Genomic DNA, 17,078 nt, shown 5'->3' on the forward strand with positions numbered 1-17,078 from the left:
TGCTCTGATTCCATGCAGTTAAGTTCTTGCTTCATTTGCCACTCCAGAAAATCGGGGTGCTCATTAGCCCCAATTTTACCCGTATAAAAATTCTATTACAAATTTGCGTGGAGAAAACTTATCTGGAGTTGGTTCATCCCTCCACCCAAACGTAATCTAAAGCTCTATATATTAGTTCGTATGTAATTAGATCATCAAATACTTTTATTCTGTAATTTCTGTAAGGGTCCAAGTATCCCCTACCAAATTGGGTGTAGGGAATGTGTTGGCGTGTGCTTTCGTACTGAGTCGTTAGGTATATTTTCATTATTTCAATCAAGACCATGAGTTTAAATCTCAATTTTCTGAATTGAACTTTTTCTGAATTGAGCTAAATACCGATGGTCCAATACACTTAGATACTAGACAGGGCGAGATAAGAGGTGTTATATGAGACTCCACAAACAATTGGCTTACGGATCTTGTGGGATACCACATCTCTCATAGAAGTGTCGAAACTGAATTATGCATCCTATATCATGGGTTGCAATTAGCTATTAATTGTGGTTATAAACCTATAGAAATAAATATTGATACCCAGAATCATTACCATTTTACAAACCTCACAGTGATTATATGCTAACATCATAAATGATTGCAGGTTTCTCCTCGCGAGACTGGATGATTCTACCGTACGTTCCACTTACAGGGAGCAAAACCAAGTAGCAGATATACTAGCCAAGTCTGGATGCAACATGGACACCACCACTGACATAACTATTTTTGCACACCTTCCATCCTTTATCTAAACGGTTTTGGAAGAGGATCGCTCAAGCAAACTTTTTGTCAGAAGGGTTTCCTTACAAACCCTACGACAATCACTCAGTTTGCAAAGTCCTCTTGGACCATCTTTTTTGTTTATCCCGTGACACGGGAACCACTAGTAGTAGTTTTAGACCTCATTTATTTTTTCAAGATTAAGACGTCTGAATCTGAATATACATCTGGATATTAAAATATGTATTAAGATTAAGACATCTGAATCTAAATACACATTTGAATATTAAGATGTGTATTAAGATCTAAATACTGAATGATTAAGACTCTTTGATTTTTAACATCTGAATATATATAATTTATCTTTATTTAAAAATTAATAAACATAAAATTCAAATTAAATAATAATTAATCTAATATTCTATCAATAAAATATATAATTTTTTAAAATATGATAGCTGTTAGTGGTGATGACTAACAAGTGAATGCCGAGTAGAGGCGGTGGTTGGTGGTAGTTTTGGCTGATGGTGGTGTTTCAGCATAGTATCTAATGGTGATTGGCAGTGGTGACTATTATGATTGAGGATGGTAGTGGTGGATGGTGATAGTTAATAATGGCGGGTGATGGTGGTGGGTGGTAGTAGGTTATAATGATGGGCAGTGCCTGCTATGGTTGTTGATGGTGATTGGATGGTTAGTTGTGGTAGTTGAGGTGGGTGAATATTGATTGTGGTTGAGAATGGTGGTGGTGGGGCTAGTGGAGATGATGAGTGGTGATAGTCGATATGGTGGCGGCTATGATTGAGGATGACAGTGATGTGATGGTGGTTGAGTATGGTAGTGGCGGCGACATGTTTGATAATGGAAGGCGGTGACGACAATTAATAATGAATGTCGATGATAGCATCTCTGTTATAGATCTTAAGCATACAGACCTATTCAGATCCATTAAGTGATTGTAAAGTTAAAAAAATAAATACACTTAATAATTAAGAACTGAATAATTAAGATTCACACTTTAAAAATAAATGTACTTAATGTCTGAGATCTCAATGATTAATATTCAAACCTCCATCAAGTGCAAACAAATGAGGCCTTAGTTACCCTGAACCCTCCCTATGTAATGACCCCCTAAGTGGTCAACCCCCTAGGTCACTCTCTTTGTGTTTACACGCTCCTTCCACTCATCCCCTTAATATAATATAAAAAGTTATCTTTTGAACCAAAAAAAAAAAAAAAGAGAGAGAGAGTACTTCTAGATAAATAGATGTATAAAAATATTTAATAAAAATTGAAAAAAAATATTTGAAGTAGAAGTTGAAAAAAAGTTTTAAAATTATAGTGTTTGGACATAAATTTCGGTAGAATTTTCTTTTTTTTGTAAGAACTGAAGATTTGTGAATCTATTCCACTAAAATGTTACTCAAAATCAACAGTATTTCAAATATTAACAAGCATCTTAATACTTAAATATTAAAATAATAAAACAATATTTAATGGGGCCAAAATAAATAATCTATATTATATAACAAAAAAAGAGGCAAAAACACATTATTAAGACAAGTGGCATAACCACAAAAAGCCAAGTGACATTATTAAAACAAAATAAACTAGCCTTTTAACTAAAAAACCCTTCTTAAATTTTGAATTAATTGGTTACTCTCTTTGAATTAATAAAAATAAATATCTTATAATTATCTATATTAGAAAAATAAAAATATAAAAAAATAACTAATTCAAATTGGGGATTAGTTTCAAGTTATTTTAAAATTAAAAAATGAAAAATAAGAAAAAATTAAATTAGCTACAGTTTCAAATTGGGGATTAGTTTCAAGTTATTTTAAAATTAAAAAATGAAAAATAAGAAAAAATTAAATTAGCTACAGTAAAAAACGAAAATACTAATAATTAAAAATGGCATTATTAAGATAAAATAAACTAACTTTTTAACTAAAAAACCTTCTTAAATTTTGAAAAAATTGCTTACTCTTTTTGAATTAATAAGTATGAATATCTTATAATTAGCTATATTAAAAAAACGAAAATATAAAAAACATAACAACTACTCATTCAAATTGGGGAGTAGTTTAAATTTATTTTAAAATTAAAAAACAAAAACTAAGAAAAAATTAAATTAGCCACAATAAGAAAACGAAAATATTAATAATAATAAAAAAACTACTTATTCAAGTTGGGGAATAGTTTCAAGTTGGAATTTTAAAATTATTTTAATATAAAAAATAAAAATAAAGAAATAAAAAATTACCAATTCAAATTGGGGTGTGGTTTCAATTTGGAGTTTTAAAATTATTTTAAAATAAAATAATGTAAATAAAGAAATAAAAAATTGACAATCTAAATTGGGGGAGTAGTTTTAATATAGTGTATGTGTGTGCGTATATATATATATATATATATATATATCCAACAATAATTATATGATGCCAAGTGGTATAACAATAAGACGCCAAGTATAAATTTTTAGGACAAATATCCAACAAAGTTAGTGTTTTAAAATTATTTTAAGTAAAAAACAAGACTAAAAAAAATTGCCAATTTCAAATTTGGGAGTAGTTTCAAGTTGGAGTTTTAAAACAAAATAAACGACCTTTCTAACTAAAAAGTCTTTAGAATTTTAAATTTTGAATTAATTGATTACTCTGTTTGAATTAATAAGTATAGATATCTTCTAATTAGATATAAAAAACGGAAAAAATAATTAGTCATTCAAATTGGGGAGTAATTTCAAGTTGGAGTTTTAAAAATATATTAAAATAAAAAAAACAAATGAAAAAAAATAAAATTAGCCATAATAAAAAACTAAAATATATAAATAAAATATATACCCATTCAAATTAGGGAGTAGTTTCAAGTTGGAGTTTAAAATTATTTTAAAATAAAACATAAAATAACTTTCAATTCAAATGAAAAATACAAGAAGTCAAGTGGTATTGTTAAGACAAAATATTTTTTAAGCGGCATTCAAACTGGGGAGTAGTTTCAAGTTAGAGTTTTAAAATTATTTTAAAATTAAAAAAACAAAAAGAGATAAAATTAAATTAGCTACAATAAAATATGAAAATATTAAAAAATAAAAATAAAAAAATACTACCTATTCAAGCTGGGGAATAGTTTTGATTACTCCCTTTCTAACTAAAAAACTTTTGAATTTTAAATTTTTAATTAATTGATTACTCTATTTAAATTATAAATACATATATCTTATAATTAGCTATAATAAAAAAGGAAAAAAAAACTACCCATTGGGAGATAGCTTATATAAGCGGTAGTGCATGATTAGCAAGGTTAGCTAACATACGCCATCGGCCATGGCTAGACAATGGAAGAAGCACTCATCGCCATTGGGAGAGAAGGATAATGATGCAAGTTTAGTAACACCAGCTGAGGTACAAACAGGACGGTGGTTAACTGGTATGGGTAGTGCCCCTATAGTGTTTCAAAACCCAGCTCAAGGTGAGAAGATAGTAACGCCAGATACTGGGTTTCAACAGGAATTGAGGCCTATGACGTTTGGAAGCTTCCTACCACAAAAATTTCAACCAATCGTGGAGGAAAGTGAGAATGAAAAGGGGGAATCTGCAGTGAAACCTGCTATGAAGGAAAACACTGAAGTAGTTCATCGCAGACTGAATTTCTCAGCAACAGGGAATGTGCAACCTACCAGAGAAATTGGGAACAAAGAGGAGGAAGCGGTACCAGCTAGGTATCACAATAGGAGTTCTCAAAAGGGTAAGGCATTGAATTAAATACCCCCTATTATTCGCGATGGTACTGTTGTAGTGCAAATTGATGATGAAGAAACAAAAGAGCAGGAGAATTACTAGAGTACAACCCTAATTGGCTATGTTTTGGGGGATAATCCATATGAGAAAGCGATGGAAAATTACATTGCAAATGTCTGGAATTTTGCTGACCAACCTCAAATCCTTTATCATGATGAAGGATATTTTGTGTTTAGATTCCAAAATATGGAGTTTGGGAGCAAAATATACAGGCAGAACCAATGCATAAAGTTTGGCAAAGATTGAAGATGTTAAAGGGAGACTTGAAGGAATTGAATGCTTATATGGCTTCCTACAAACAACACCTAAACCATGCGACACATAAGCTTGAAGTTATACAGACAAAACTTATGGTTCAACACTTGGATCAAGATCTGATAGAGCAGGAAAGAAGGGCCTCGGCAGAGGTTGAAAAATGGAGCAATATAGAGGAACAAGTACTTAAACAGAAGTCCAGAGCTGATTGGATCACATGTGGTGATTCAAACTCAAAGTACTTTCATGCTCAATGGAAGATGAGGACTAGTAGGAATGCAATTACAGCTATCTATAGAGAGGATGGAACAAAAGTGACAGATCCTATACAACTGAAGAATGAGTTCATCTCCTTTTTTACTAAACTCATGGGGAAAGTGGCAGTATTCACAGGTGTCCAAACACACAAGTTATTCAACAAGGTCTATGCCTCACTTTAAGTCAGAAAGAGAAGCTCATTCAGGAGATTACATTAGTGGAGATCCAAAGTGCAATAAAGGATATGCCTCATGAAAAGTCCCCTGGGGTGGATGGATTTCCAGTTGAGTTTTTTACTAAACATTGGCAGGAAGTGGGTGATGATATTTGTGATGCTGTCAAACAATTTTTTGCAACTGGGAAGATGCACAAAGGGATTAGTAGTATTGCAGTGACACTAATTCCTAAAGTGCAGAATCCTAGTTATGTCAAGGACTATAGACTAATAGCATGCTGCACAACCTTATAGAAGATCATTACAAAGATCATCACGGCAAGAATAAAGAGAGTAATTGGAGGTATGGTAGGGGAATCACAATCAGCTTTTATTGAGTGCAGATGTATCACAGATAATATTCTCTTTACACATGAATTGTTCAAAGGCTACAATAGGAAAGGTATCTCTCCAAGATGTGTCCTGAAAGTTGATCTGAGGAAAGCTTATGACACCTTAGAATGGACATTCCTGGAGAGAGTGCTATTGGACTTGGGATTCCCTTATAAATTTACAAGGTGGATTATGGAATGTATCTCTTCAGTAACATATTCTCTAAACATAAAATGGGGGTCTGACTAAGCCATTTAAAGGAAGAAGGGGGATAAGACAAGGTGACCCCATGTCACCTTATCTTTTTGTCTTGGCAATGGAATACCTACAAAGGGAATTTGCTCAGATGATGAAGAATAAAGTGTTCAAGTTCCATCACAGATGCCAAAAACTTGGAGTGGTGCATGTTTGTTTTGCTGACGACCTTCTCATGTTTTGCAGGGCTGACTTACAATCCATCAGATTGTTAAGACAAACTTTTCAAAAGTTTTCTGAAGCTTCCGGTCTTCAAGAAAATGCAGAGAAAAGTGTAACTTACCTAGCAGGTGTCTTAGTGAACTAGAAACAGGATATACTACAAGAACTGGGGTTCCCTGAAGGTACACTTCCATTCAAATATTTGGGGGTACCTTTGGCAGCTAAGAAGCTTACAGTTATTCAATGCTGGCCACTAGTGGAGAGGATTACTCAGAGGATCAACTGTTGGACAGTACGACTCTTATCTTATGCAGGACGAGTTCAACTGATAAAGTCAGTTTTGTTTGGAATACAGTCCTACTGGGCACAGACCTTCCTACTACCAAAAAAGGTGATGAAGATGGTAGAAGCTATATGCAGATCATTTTTATGGACTGGTTCATCAACAGTTTCAAAAAAGGCCTTAGTCTCTTGGGAAAAGGTCTGATTACCACAAGTAGTAGGGGGTTTAAATTTAATGAACTTGGTATTTTGGAACAGAGCTGCAGTGGCAAAACACCTCTGGGCAGTGGCTAAAAAGAAGGACTGCTTATGGATCAAATGGATCCATACCTTCTACATAAAGCATCACACACTCGAACATATGCCAATACCCAAGAATGCAGCTTGGGTAGTCAGGAAAATTTTGGAGTCAATGAAGCTCATTGGGGATGTTCAAGGTATTCAAGGAAACCTGTTGAATAGGTTGGATCAATTACAGAATGACAACTCTTTAGTATTAGGAAACTTTACAAGCTACAATTCCCCCAACTGCCAAAGGTTCCATGGAAAGGCATAGTATTGCAGCCAAGATTGCATCCCAGATTCAAATTCATTTTGTGGTTAGCATTACAGAGAAGATTAGCTACAGTTGACAGGCTACTGAAGTTTGGTGTTCAAATAGATCAACAATGTGCATTCTGTAAGCTAGCTGGTGAAACATTCGACCATTTATTCTTTGAATGCTATGTGACAAAGGAAGTGTGGTCGAGACTCTTGATATGGTTAGGACATTGCAGACCTATTCAAGATTGGCAACGAGAGCTGGAATGGATAAGTCATTATTCCACAAGAAAAAGTGGACAATGGGAAATTGTTACCTGTGTCTTTGGCATGATGGTTTACACTATATGGAGGGATAGGAACAAAGTTCGATTCCAGGGAGGTGCAGTAAATGTGAACAACATATGCAGGGAAATAACAATTCATATACACACGAGAGGGCAGGAAATACAACACTGGCAGGGAGCACTTTCAACACTCAACAGATACCCATAAAGGATAGATAAGTTCTTGATGTATAGTTAGCCTTGATGTATTTCAATTAGCTGTTAGTCTAGTTAGTTACTTAGACTTCAGTAGTGAATTCACTGAATCTATAGATAGAAGACATGTAATGAGGAGTAGATGGTCTGCGTCTACATGATCTGTAAATTTCTTTGGAATGAAATAGAAAAAGAGATTGATTTAAAAAAAATAAAATGAAAATATATATAAAAAAGGAAAAAAAACTACCAATTCAAATTGGGGAATAATTTCAAGTTGGAGTATTACAAATATTTAAAAATATATATAAAATTAGCTATAATAAAAAAATAAAAATATATAATAAAATTATCCATTCAAATTTGAGAGTAGTTTCAAATTGGAGTTTTAAAATTATTTTAAAACAAAAAAACAAATAAAAAAACAAAAAAACTTTCAATTCAAATGAAAAATACAAAAATAATATATATATATATATATATATATATATATATACACACACACACACACGAAGGTAAGGGATAAAGATAATTTTATGATATTTATAGTTTAAATTAATCAAAAAATAAAATATAAATAAATAACATTCAAGAAAATTATCAATAGTACTAAGTACTTGCTAATTCAATAATAAAAATAAAAAGGATCAAATAATTTATTTGATTACTATATAATATGTATCCTTTAATTTTGTATGGATTGTGTTATATTTTTACACATTATATTAAATAATAAAATACAACTAATATTTATTAAATTAATATGATAAATTAGATCATAATTTATAAGATTAATATTGTATTAAATTATCCGCGCATTATTTTATACTAGTAGGGGAGTGAGGTTGGATAGATTTCTGGCCAAGCAATAGTGTACCGTTCCTCTCACCAAAAGCACAATCCACATACTATCACAAAAGAATCACTCCCCACCTTCGATCTCCATTTAATCAACGAGTTATATACACTTTCCTCCTCTCACACGGATCGATACTAATAACCGTCCGATCATCAACTTAAACTTCAAAACACCAACGGTCACGATTCAAATCTCTCCGTAACACCAACCACCATCCGCTATATATTAAGCCCAACTCCTCATTCCTCTGTCATCATAATCCGAAGCAACAATATATCTTCCCATATTAAGTTCAAATTTCAAAATCCCCAAAATCCCCAAAATCTTTTCTCAATATGTCAGGAAGAGGCAAGGGAGGTAAAGGATTGGGCAAAGGAGGAGCAAAGAGGCACAGAAAAGTATTAAGGGACAACATTCAGGGAATCACTAAGCCTGCAATTCGGCGTTTGGCTCGTAGAGGAGGAGTAAAGCGTATTTCTGGTTTAATTTATGAGGAGACACGTGGGGTGTTGAAGATATTTTTGGAGAATGTTATTCGTGATGCTGTGACGTACACTGAACACGCTAGGAGAAAGACTGTTACTGCTATGGATGTTGTTTATGCGCTCAAAAGGCAGGGCAGGACTCTTTACGGATTTGGGGGTTAGATTTGTCAAATTAGGGTTTTTGTGGGTAATTATTATAGATTTGTACTTTTGCTGCCGTTGTGTTTTAGGGTTGCTTAGTTTTGGTAAGGTTGATGATGTAATTCACCGTTACATAGTCAAGGAATAGAAATTTTTTTGTCTTCATTTCTGTGTTCTTTATTATCTACACTATTTGCTTTAATTTTTCTTTTCAAGTATATTTGGTAGAAAGTATAGCTAATCATGAAAGTTGTTTTAATTGATAATCTAATCTTTTCTGCTCAGGATATTTCACAGTAGGGGGATTATTTGATTATCATCTGGTTATTTCTTAGTGATATGTTTGAGAATTATATTTGTTTGAACTGGATTGAACACACAATTAATGACCATAGTTGGTGTTTAACTCTTTGTCTAGTGTCATTTAATTCTGTCTTAGCTAGTCGTGTGGAATGTAGCTTTGATTCATTGTTCGAATTGATATCAGAGTCACATTTGTTGTGCTTAAATCAAGTTGCGAAGTTATTATGTGCATTTTTAATGTGTTTTAAGTTATTTCTTGATAGAATTCAAGCTCACTTTAGACTTGCAAATTTGCATTAACTTAGACTGTGCCTCATAGGTTAACGTTATCGATCTGTGTGTATCATCTTTACGCAGCGGATGTTAATCTTCTGTAAATGAAAAGACATGCATAGCAGTTTCTACTTAATGGAGCAGATCTTAAAGCTTGGTATCCATATCACTCTCACAGGCGAGCTCAATTGAGTTACTTTTTACTTCTATACACAGAGTTAATCTGAAAAGGAGCTGTCAAAATTCTCAAAAAATGTGAATAAAAGATTGTGCAAGGGAGAGTTCATCACTAGAAGCTTAATTGCAGAACAAGCTCCGATTCGGCATCCCGAGGGAATCTGGCCTTATTTTTCCCGTGAGATTCCGATCTATGATTTGCTCCAGTTGTCGCTTCTGCTGCCACTTCATTGCCCATTCAGCTAAGTCGACCATCTCCCTCGGAAGAGATGGATCAATGACAGGCCTAGCACAAAGAACCTCAAACAGAACCACACCAAATGAAATCAGAGGCGGAGTTAGGATTATAAGTGTATGGGTTCTAAATTACAAATACTGGGTCTCGAAAAAAGTCACTGAAATTTCTTCTACTGTAGCTCTACTGTAGACATATGAAGATTTTCTTCTTAATAAGGGTATAATTCTAGCAGTAAGTGAAACATGACTATTCCAACAAATAAGCAAATCAAGAATAAGGGATGATGCAGTTAAACGAGACTCAACTGCCAAAAATGAGTATGCTGTGCAATTTTTACACCTTTGAACAAATGTCAAATAAATCGGGAAATGGGAGTACGTGGTAAGCTTCAAAATCATCAAAATTGAATCTTGATCGAGCAACAGTAAATTCAACATGATCAAGAATATCTTTTTATAAACTAACTACATCATTCTTCAAGAACTCATCCATTAACCCAAACATCTTCTCTGCTTTCACTTTCCTCCCTCCTAAGTTCAACCCAGCTTTCCTCACAACCACTCCTCTCCCACTATTGGTGTAAAAGGAGGTTTTGGGAGCTGATTTTCGCTGATTTTTATAGGAGTTTAATGGAGTTTTGTAGCTGAAGTTTGGGGTGTTTTGGAATTGGAGTTTGAGAACAACTTTCATGGAGAAAAGCTATTGGTTTTTAGTTGAGTAAGAAGGCTCTTTAATGGTGGAAAATAGCGTTTTTGTTGCTGGAGAGGATGGAGTTGGTACGCCTCTTTTCATCTAGGGTTTTTTAATCTCTTGGTAGAACCCCAACTTTTTTGATTTGGAAGTTGAAAAGATTAGAAAAAACAGCCAAGATGTCGTTTAATTTGTGCTATCTTAAAAAGAAAAATGGTAAAAAACAAGAAAATAGCTAACTACTTTCAGCAGGATTCGAACCCGCGTGCTCTCCAAGCGAACCCAAAACTCTTACCATTGAACCCAGACACATTTTGTTACTGGGTTCGGTAGGATATATTTATATATAAAAAGTAAATTTTTCAATACAAATACCGGGTCTCGAAAAAAGTCACTGAGTTCGTCCGAACCCGCACCCTCTACCGTAGCTCCGCCCCTGAATGAAATGAGTAAACATCACTGTTTTCCGTCAATTGTTGCCTTCTGAAATATTCAGGATTAGGTACCCGAAGCTCCCTTTCACCGTGCTAATATGGGTTTGATCGAGCTCAGCTCCTGCCTTAGAAAGTCCAAAATTAGCAGCCTTTGCCATCAAATTCTCGTCAAGCAACATGTTTGCGGATTTGACATCACAATGTATAACCGCTTGCCCGTAGCCGGTGTGAAGGTAGTGTAAACCTCTGGCCGCCCCAATGCATATCTTCAGCCTTTGTTTCCCATAGTATGAGACGTGCCACCGCCAATAGACAAAAGAATCCATGTTTTTGACAGGCCAAGTTGTTCCTGCTTTCTTCTTCTGTGCATGCAAAACAAAACACTAACCATGTCAAAGTACAAGAGGGGAGGGATGAATTGTACGCTTATAAAAAATTTAGTGACTACGGTATAGGCTTAGTCAATTGATACGGAGACAAGTTGCACATAACTGTTAGTCCTTTCGATTTAAATAAGTATAAATCACAATAAACAATAAATGCACAGAATATAGTACGAGAGCGATAAAGTAATAGCCTATTTGGCCAAGCTTCTTTTTGGCCAAAAGTATTTTTGGCCAAAAATTGAGGTGTTTGGCCAAGCTTTTGGAAGGAAAAAAGTGCTTTTGAGGAGAATCAGAAGCAGTTTTGGAGAAGCAGAAATAAGTAGCTTCTTTTCAAAAGCACTTTTTTGAGAAGCACTTTTGAGAAAAAATACATTTAGAAGCAGTTTTTTAAAGCTTGGCCAAACACTAATTGTTGTGAGCACGTGATTTTTGTTTACGCGACAATCACTCCAAAAGAAATCAAAAATAATAACAAATGGTCTTGCTGTACAATTTTTGGAATTTACGTGACATTTTTGGTAGTTATTTGTGGTTTTGCCCATTCTTATTTAGTCTTATCAAACAAAAATACAAAAAATATGTCGTGTGTAATTAAACCATATTTCGGTTATTAAAAGGAAAATCATAAAATATGCAGCTGTTATTCTATTTGTCGTCCTTGAGTGATTTTATTTTTTATTGAATATTAATATGTGTGATAGTTGTTTAATAATTGTATAGTTTTGTTTTACAATTTAGGTGGGATTTTTAGAAATTAAAGAAGAAAAGAAAGGGGTTTTCGGATTGGGCCAGTTTGAACTAAATAAGAACAGGCCCAAACCAAAATAACCCAGTCCAAATCCCCTTTTGCCCGGTCCAATTAAGCTGGCCACACAACCGTCCAAATGACGTCGTTGTGTCACCTTCAATTTGGACCGTTAATCTCACTAGATTGACGGTCCAGATCACTCACCCATAACCCCATACCCGACCCGTTACCCGGACCAACCCCGACCCCAATACTAAACCAAACGACACCGTTTGATTAACCCTTGGATCCAGGCCGTTGATCTCGACTGATCTAACGGCCAAGATCAAACCATCCACCCCGTATATAAGCCCTCATCTCGTACCCCGCCCCCTATCCAAGCACCCCTCCCTCATCTTCGTCTCCCTCACTAGACCCAAACCCCACGAAACCCTAGCGCCGCCCCCCTTTCCCCTCACCATAAACCCGGCGGCAAGGACGCCGGTGACCACCATCTTAACACCCTAGGACCACCTCGACCCCCTGAACACAGATCCACTAGCCGTGGGTCTCGAATCTTCCCCCACCATCTCGAATCTTCATTTGAAGATTCGAGCCAGACCCCAACCTACACCAAACCCCCCCAAATCCATGCCAGGAACTCCCTTGACCTCCCTCATGACCAAACCAGGCTTGGTTTGGTCCGAATCCAACCAGGTAAACTTGAATCCCAAATCTACTTTAGGAACCCTAGAAGTCATGAGTCCGATTTTTGTCCATTTGAACCAGAAGATTAGGGTCTAATGGACCTTAATCGAAGTGTTCTCAGTTGAGAACACTTCGATTAAAGTCCGTTCAACCCCAAAAAAGGTCGATTCAAATCCGAGACAAGGTCTTCTGATTTTTTCAAACCTTTAAGGTATTTCTGCTTTCCTTTTTCTTGTCAGTTCATTTTGTTGTTATAGTTAAATGACTGTTCACATGTGCCTAAATGGTAGTTGATTTGTTTTGTGTCGACTGTTTTGTCCACCTTGCCAGGACCTCAGTATTTGGTCGAGTCTTTCTTCATTTACTGATCGTGTGTATGTGTGTAAACTATACAATCGACTGAAATTGAGTTTGGTCGATTAATTAGTTTCCAGGGCAACCTTTGTTTGGTCAGTACAATTTGAATCACATGTTAATACTGTTGGATTCTGATCATTGGCTTCGATTGTATGTGTTGTGATTCGCGTAGTCGATTCGATATATGTCGTCAATTAGTTTCAGTTGGAATGATAGTAATTCGACTCATGCTATTTAATTTGATTTATTGAAGCATTGTGAATCAGCTTAGTTGTTTATTGTCACTGTGTATTAGTCTGTTAGCTAAATCAGAAAACATTTAAGGATTGATTTATAGCTGCAGTCTAGGATAGGTCTCAGATTTTAGTTTAATTGATGGCATTGTCTACTCATTTTCGACCTTGGGCAGCATGTGCATTGTAGTATAATGGACAACATATGCTATCAGGACATGCCCACACTGCCCATATTTGTTTAATTTAACAAAGACATGCCACTTTAGCAATAAAGAAAGGGCATGACAGGAGAATCTCATGGGAGGGGGGCTTTATTTTAATCTGTTGAGTGGAAAGAACAGCAGGAGAACATGGGAGGGAATTAAGTTTGTCTAACAGGCTGTTGAATAGGCTGATGCTAGGCTATAAATAGAGAAGTTTTCCACTGGTTCAAGGATATATACAGACAGAAGCTAAAAACTAGGCAGAGAGTAGGGAGTTAAAAAGGGAGAGAGTTCTGAAAATCAAAGGGAGTTTTCTGAAAATCAAAAAGAGTTCTGAAAAATCAGAAAGAAGGAAGACAGACATAGGACACAGAGAGAAAGAGGGAACAAATAGAAAAACAGAGAGAGTTGAAGGAAGAACATATACACACAGACACAGAAACAATTCTGAATTAGAAAGGAGAGGATTCAGAAATCAGGGGGGGAGATAGGGAAAGGAATTTCTGCTGTTTGATTGAAACTAAAAACCTTGACTTTCCTCACCATTTTCTGTTTGGAAATCAACTTTAATCTGCCATTTGTTCTGTCAAGCTAGGGTCCTTCCTTGAGTGTTTGAAAAATCAGAAAACTGTTTCCTTTATTGTGTCAGGATTCACCTATTTCTGTCTGTCTGAATGACATTGGTATCCCCTAGTCCTAACCGAGTCTGTTGAGTGTGATTGTTTGGTTACTGGGTATTGTTTCATTGGGTTATTTCTGGTTTGTCCATCGAGGTTTGATTCTGCCATTCTTGTACTATTGCTTTGCTGCTGCCACTGCTGTTGTATTGGTTATTGGTTTTGCTAGTCCTGCTGCACTGCTGCTTTGCTGACTTCTTTTCTCTTCAATTGTAAACGTTTCCAGGTACACACTTCTGAAACTATGGTTTGATGTAAGCTTGAACTGGAAGTTGAGTTGAAATAAACAAAGAAACGAAACATCCACCTGTTTTTACAATATCTGTGTTTAAGATGTAGCAATAGGATAAAAATGATTCAATTAGTTCATATTTGTTTGGGCTCATGCTAATCGTATTCATTTTGTGTAAATTGGGGCGTATTCGAACCAATGTGGACTGTTAAGTAGTATGTTGTTATACTGATAGACGTATACCATGTATTTAGCAGTTTAGTTTAACTTAGCTGACACAGGCGGTATAACGCATAATCTAATAGGTATCAGTATGTACCCTGTCGGACCTTTGGGTTGTTTAAGTTTGCTATGGCCCGGTTCAGTTCGCTTTTAAGAAATATGTATCTCACACAAATTTTCGTATTGTGTTAGTTAATACCAATTGTTTAGCAATATATGTCAACTCTCTTGTTTGAATTCTCTGTTTCAATGTAGGTCTAATAGTGTAGATTAATGATTAATAGCATCGACTCACCACTTAAATGAAGCGGCTAGCAATTTTAGGGAATCGGTAGGCTTTACAGGTTTAGGAGTACGAATCAACGCTATAGGGTTAAGAGATTTAATCTAAAAGGCGTGAATCTAGCAAGACGGTTTAACGTTTAGATCTAATGAACTTTCGGATAAGCACTAAGAATTAAGGTTAATGTTATTTTGAGTAGTCGAAAATAATTGTTGGTCTATTCACATAATTATGTGGAGTCAACCTAGTTATAGGATAACTAATCTTCTTTGAATATATTATTTTGTCGATTTTGTATTCACTTATAATTTCAAATTTTAAGTAATATTCTTTTCTGTTAACATTCGTCTTAATCTAGTATGTAAAATGATGTGCTTGTAGCATGTAACTAAATAAGATCTTCCTTTTGCTCTCTCTTATTTTTAGAAACAAAATTAATGGAAATGTAGTCACTTTAGGATACCCTTAAAATAAATGAGATGAGCCTCGCTAAATAAAAATGCACAAACTGCGGGGCCCTCATAAATGTACATATTAAATACTTAGAATCCGGGATGGTCATTTAGCGAATTTCATGACCCTCCCCAAAAAATAACGTGATAGTCTCTTTAGGCGCATTTCAATAAATTACATTCTTAAATTCGGGTGCGCATTTATGTGACCCAAATTCAAATCTCAACGGAGTCGAAATGTGTTAACAACTACGGGTGCATTGATTGTGACGTGGTTCGAGATGCATTTTCACGACGTTGCAATTCTATAAAAATAAATGATAATAATAAAAGCGGTTTAAACTTAATAAAAGCACATAAGTCACAACATGTATTTAAATCAGATATTTAGCCATTATAACAATTTAAGCGACCGTGCTAGAACCACGGGATTCGAGGGTGCCTAACACCTTCCCTCGGGTCAACAGAATTCCTTACTTAGAATTTCTGGTTCGCAGACTTCATTTGGAAAGTCGAAAATTTCCTCGATTTGGGATTCAAGATAAACCGGTGACTTGGGACACCAAAAGCCAAACCTTTCCCAAGTGGCGACTCTGAATTAAATAAATAATCCCATTTCGAATATTGTCACTTAAATTGGAAAAACTCCCTCGCGCATTTATCCTTCGGGGTAGGTGCGCAAAAAGGAGGTGTGACAGCTCTGGCGACTCTGCTGGGGACTTTGAACCCAGAACCACTGGTTCAGGGTTCAAGAATTCGAGCTTAGAATAATTGTTATATTTGGCTTTATTATCTGATCTTTATTACATGTTTTGGCATAATGTGCTAAATGTTGTCTTTTACCGCTTTGATATTATCTGAACTGTATATAAACTGTGCCGAAACCCTTCTCTTCTTACCTCCGGGGAGAAGCTCGCTGGTCGAGGCTCCCTATTCTGTTAGTGTCAATACCTGAAATAAGAAAGAGGACGGATAAGTTACGAAGCCGGATGGCCTTTTGGTTCCCGGTAAGTTGCCCCCTCCTCGACTCGAGTTGTCCGCTCGGGTACACAGTCTAGAACATATACCCAGGTTATAAACCTAGTATAACGAAACCTCATGCCGGATCCCTAGTAGGAACGCTTATTTGCATCATGTTGCATTTGACATAGGGGACTCAACACAGGGGTTGGGTCCGTCTAGGACAGGCAACCTGAAATGAAAAGACCATCCTGCTGCATCCCGTTTGTTTTGCGCATTTATTTGTTTCAGATCTACGTGCTGACCGGTTTCTAAAAAATTTTCAAAAAAAAGAGAGAAAATAACAGCGTAGGGAGATAATTACTTATTTTGGAAAAATAAAACCAATATCCAAGTAGTGTCAAAATCTCGCCAGAATTTTCTTAAAAAAAAAAAAAAAAGAAAAAAGAAAAAATGAAAACAAAATTTGTCTTTTAGTTTGACTTATTAAAATATATATATATAATTTTTTTTAATCACTTTCAAAATAAAAAAAATTAAAGGTAAAAAAAAAATTATTTCTTTGGTAGTATCTCTTTTATAAATTCAGACTAATAGTCCAAATACCTCCTCAAAAAGATTCTTCTTTAGTTTTATCTCTTTTCGAAAAATAATATAAAAAAAAAATCTAGAAAAATATTCTTGCTTTTTCTTTT

At 35.1% G+C, this 17,078-nt stretch overlaps 2 protein-coding genes across 2 annotated transcripts; both read left to right on the plus strand.

Annotated features, from left to right (window-relative positions):
- Positions 1-5,592: 5,592 nt before the first annotated feature.
- On the plus strand, positions 5,593-7,353 carry LOC138886149 (uncharacterized). Its single transcript, XM_070167186.1, has 5 exons — positions 5,593-5,804; positions 6,061-6,164; positions 6,258-6,369; positions 6,577-6,755; positions 6,923-7,353. Exons 1-5 carry the CDS (start codon positions 5,593-5,595, stop codon positions 7,351-7,353), a joined length of 1,038 nt encoding a protein of 345 aa, XP_070023287.1.
- Positions 7,354-8,450: 1,097 nt separating this feature from the next.
- On the plus strand, positions 8,451-8,990 carry LOC104239045 (histone H4). The gene has a single exon (XM_009793578.2). It carries the CDS (start codon positions 8,535-8,537, stop codon positions 8,844-8,846), a length of 312 nt encoding a protein of 103 aa, XP_009791880.1. The 5' UTR covers positions 8,451-8,534; the 3' UTR covers positions 8,847-8,990.
- The last annotated feature ends 8,088 nt before the right edge of the window (positions 8,991-17,078 follow it).

The sequence above is a fragment of the Nicotiana sylvestris genome, chromosome 2, assembly GCF_000393655.2.
Source record: "Nicotiana sylvestris chromosome 2, ASM39365v2, whole genome shotgun sequence".
In the NCBI taxonomy this organism is placed as follows: domain Eukaryota; kingdom Viridiplantae; phylum Streptophyta; class Magnoliopsida; order Solanales; family Solanaceae; genus Nicotiana; species Nicotiana sylvestris.

Bases quoted from the DNA above. Each gene is read 5' to 3' on its own strand.
- LOC138886149 (XM_070167186.1), top strand. From the start codon at position 5,593: ATGGTAGGGGAATCACAATCAGCTTTTATTGAGTGCAGATGTATCACA. The intron at 5,805-6,060 runs GTGGATTATGGA...CATGTTTTGCAG, and splicing joins TTCCCTTATAAATTTACAAG to GGCTGACTTACAATCCATCA. The intron at 6,165-6,257 runs GTGTCTTAGTGA...TACCTTTGGCAG, and splicing joins AAGTGTAACTTACCTAGCAG to CTAAGAAGCTTACAGTTATT.
- LOC104239045 (XM_009793578.2), top strand. From the start codon at position 8,535: ATGTCAGGAAGAGGCAAGGGAGGTAAAGGATTGGGCAAAGGAGGAGCA.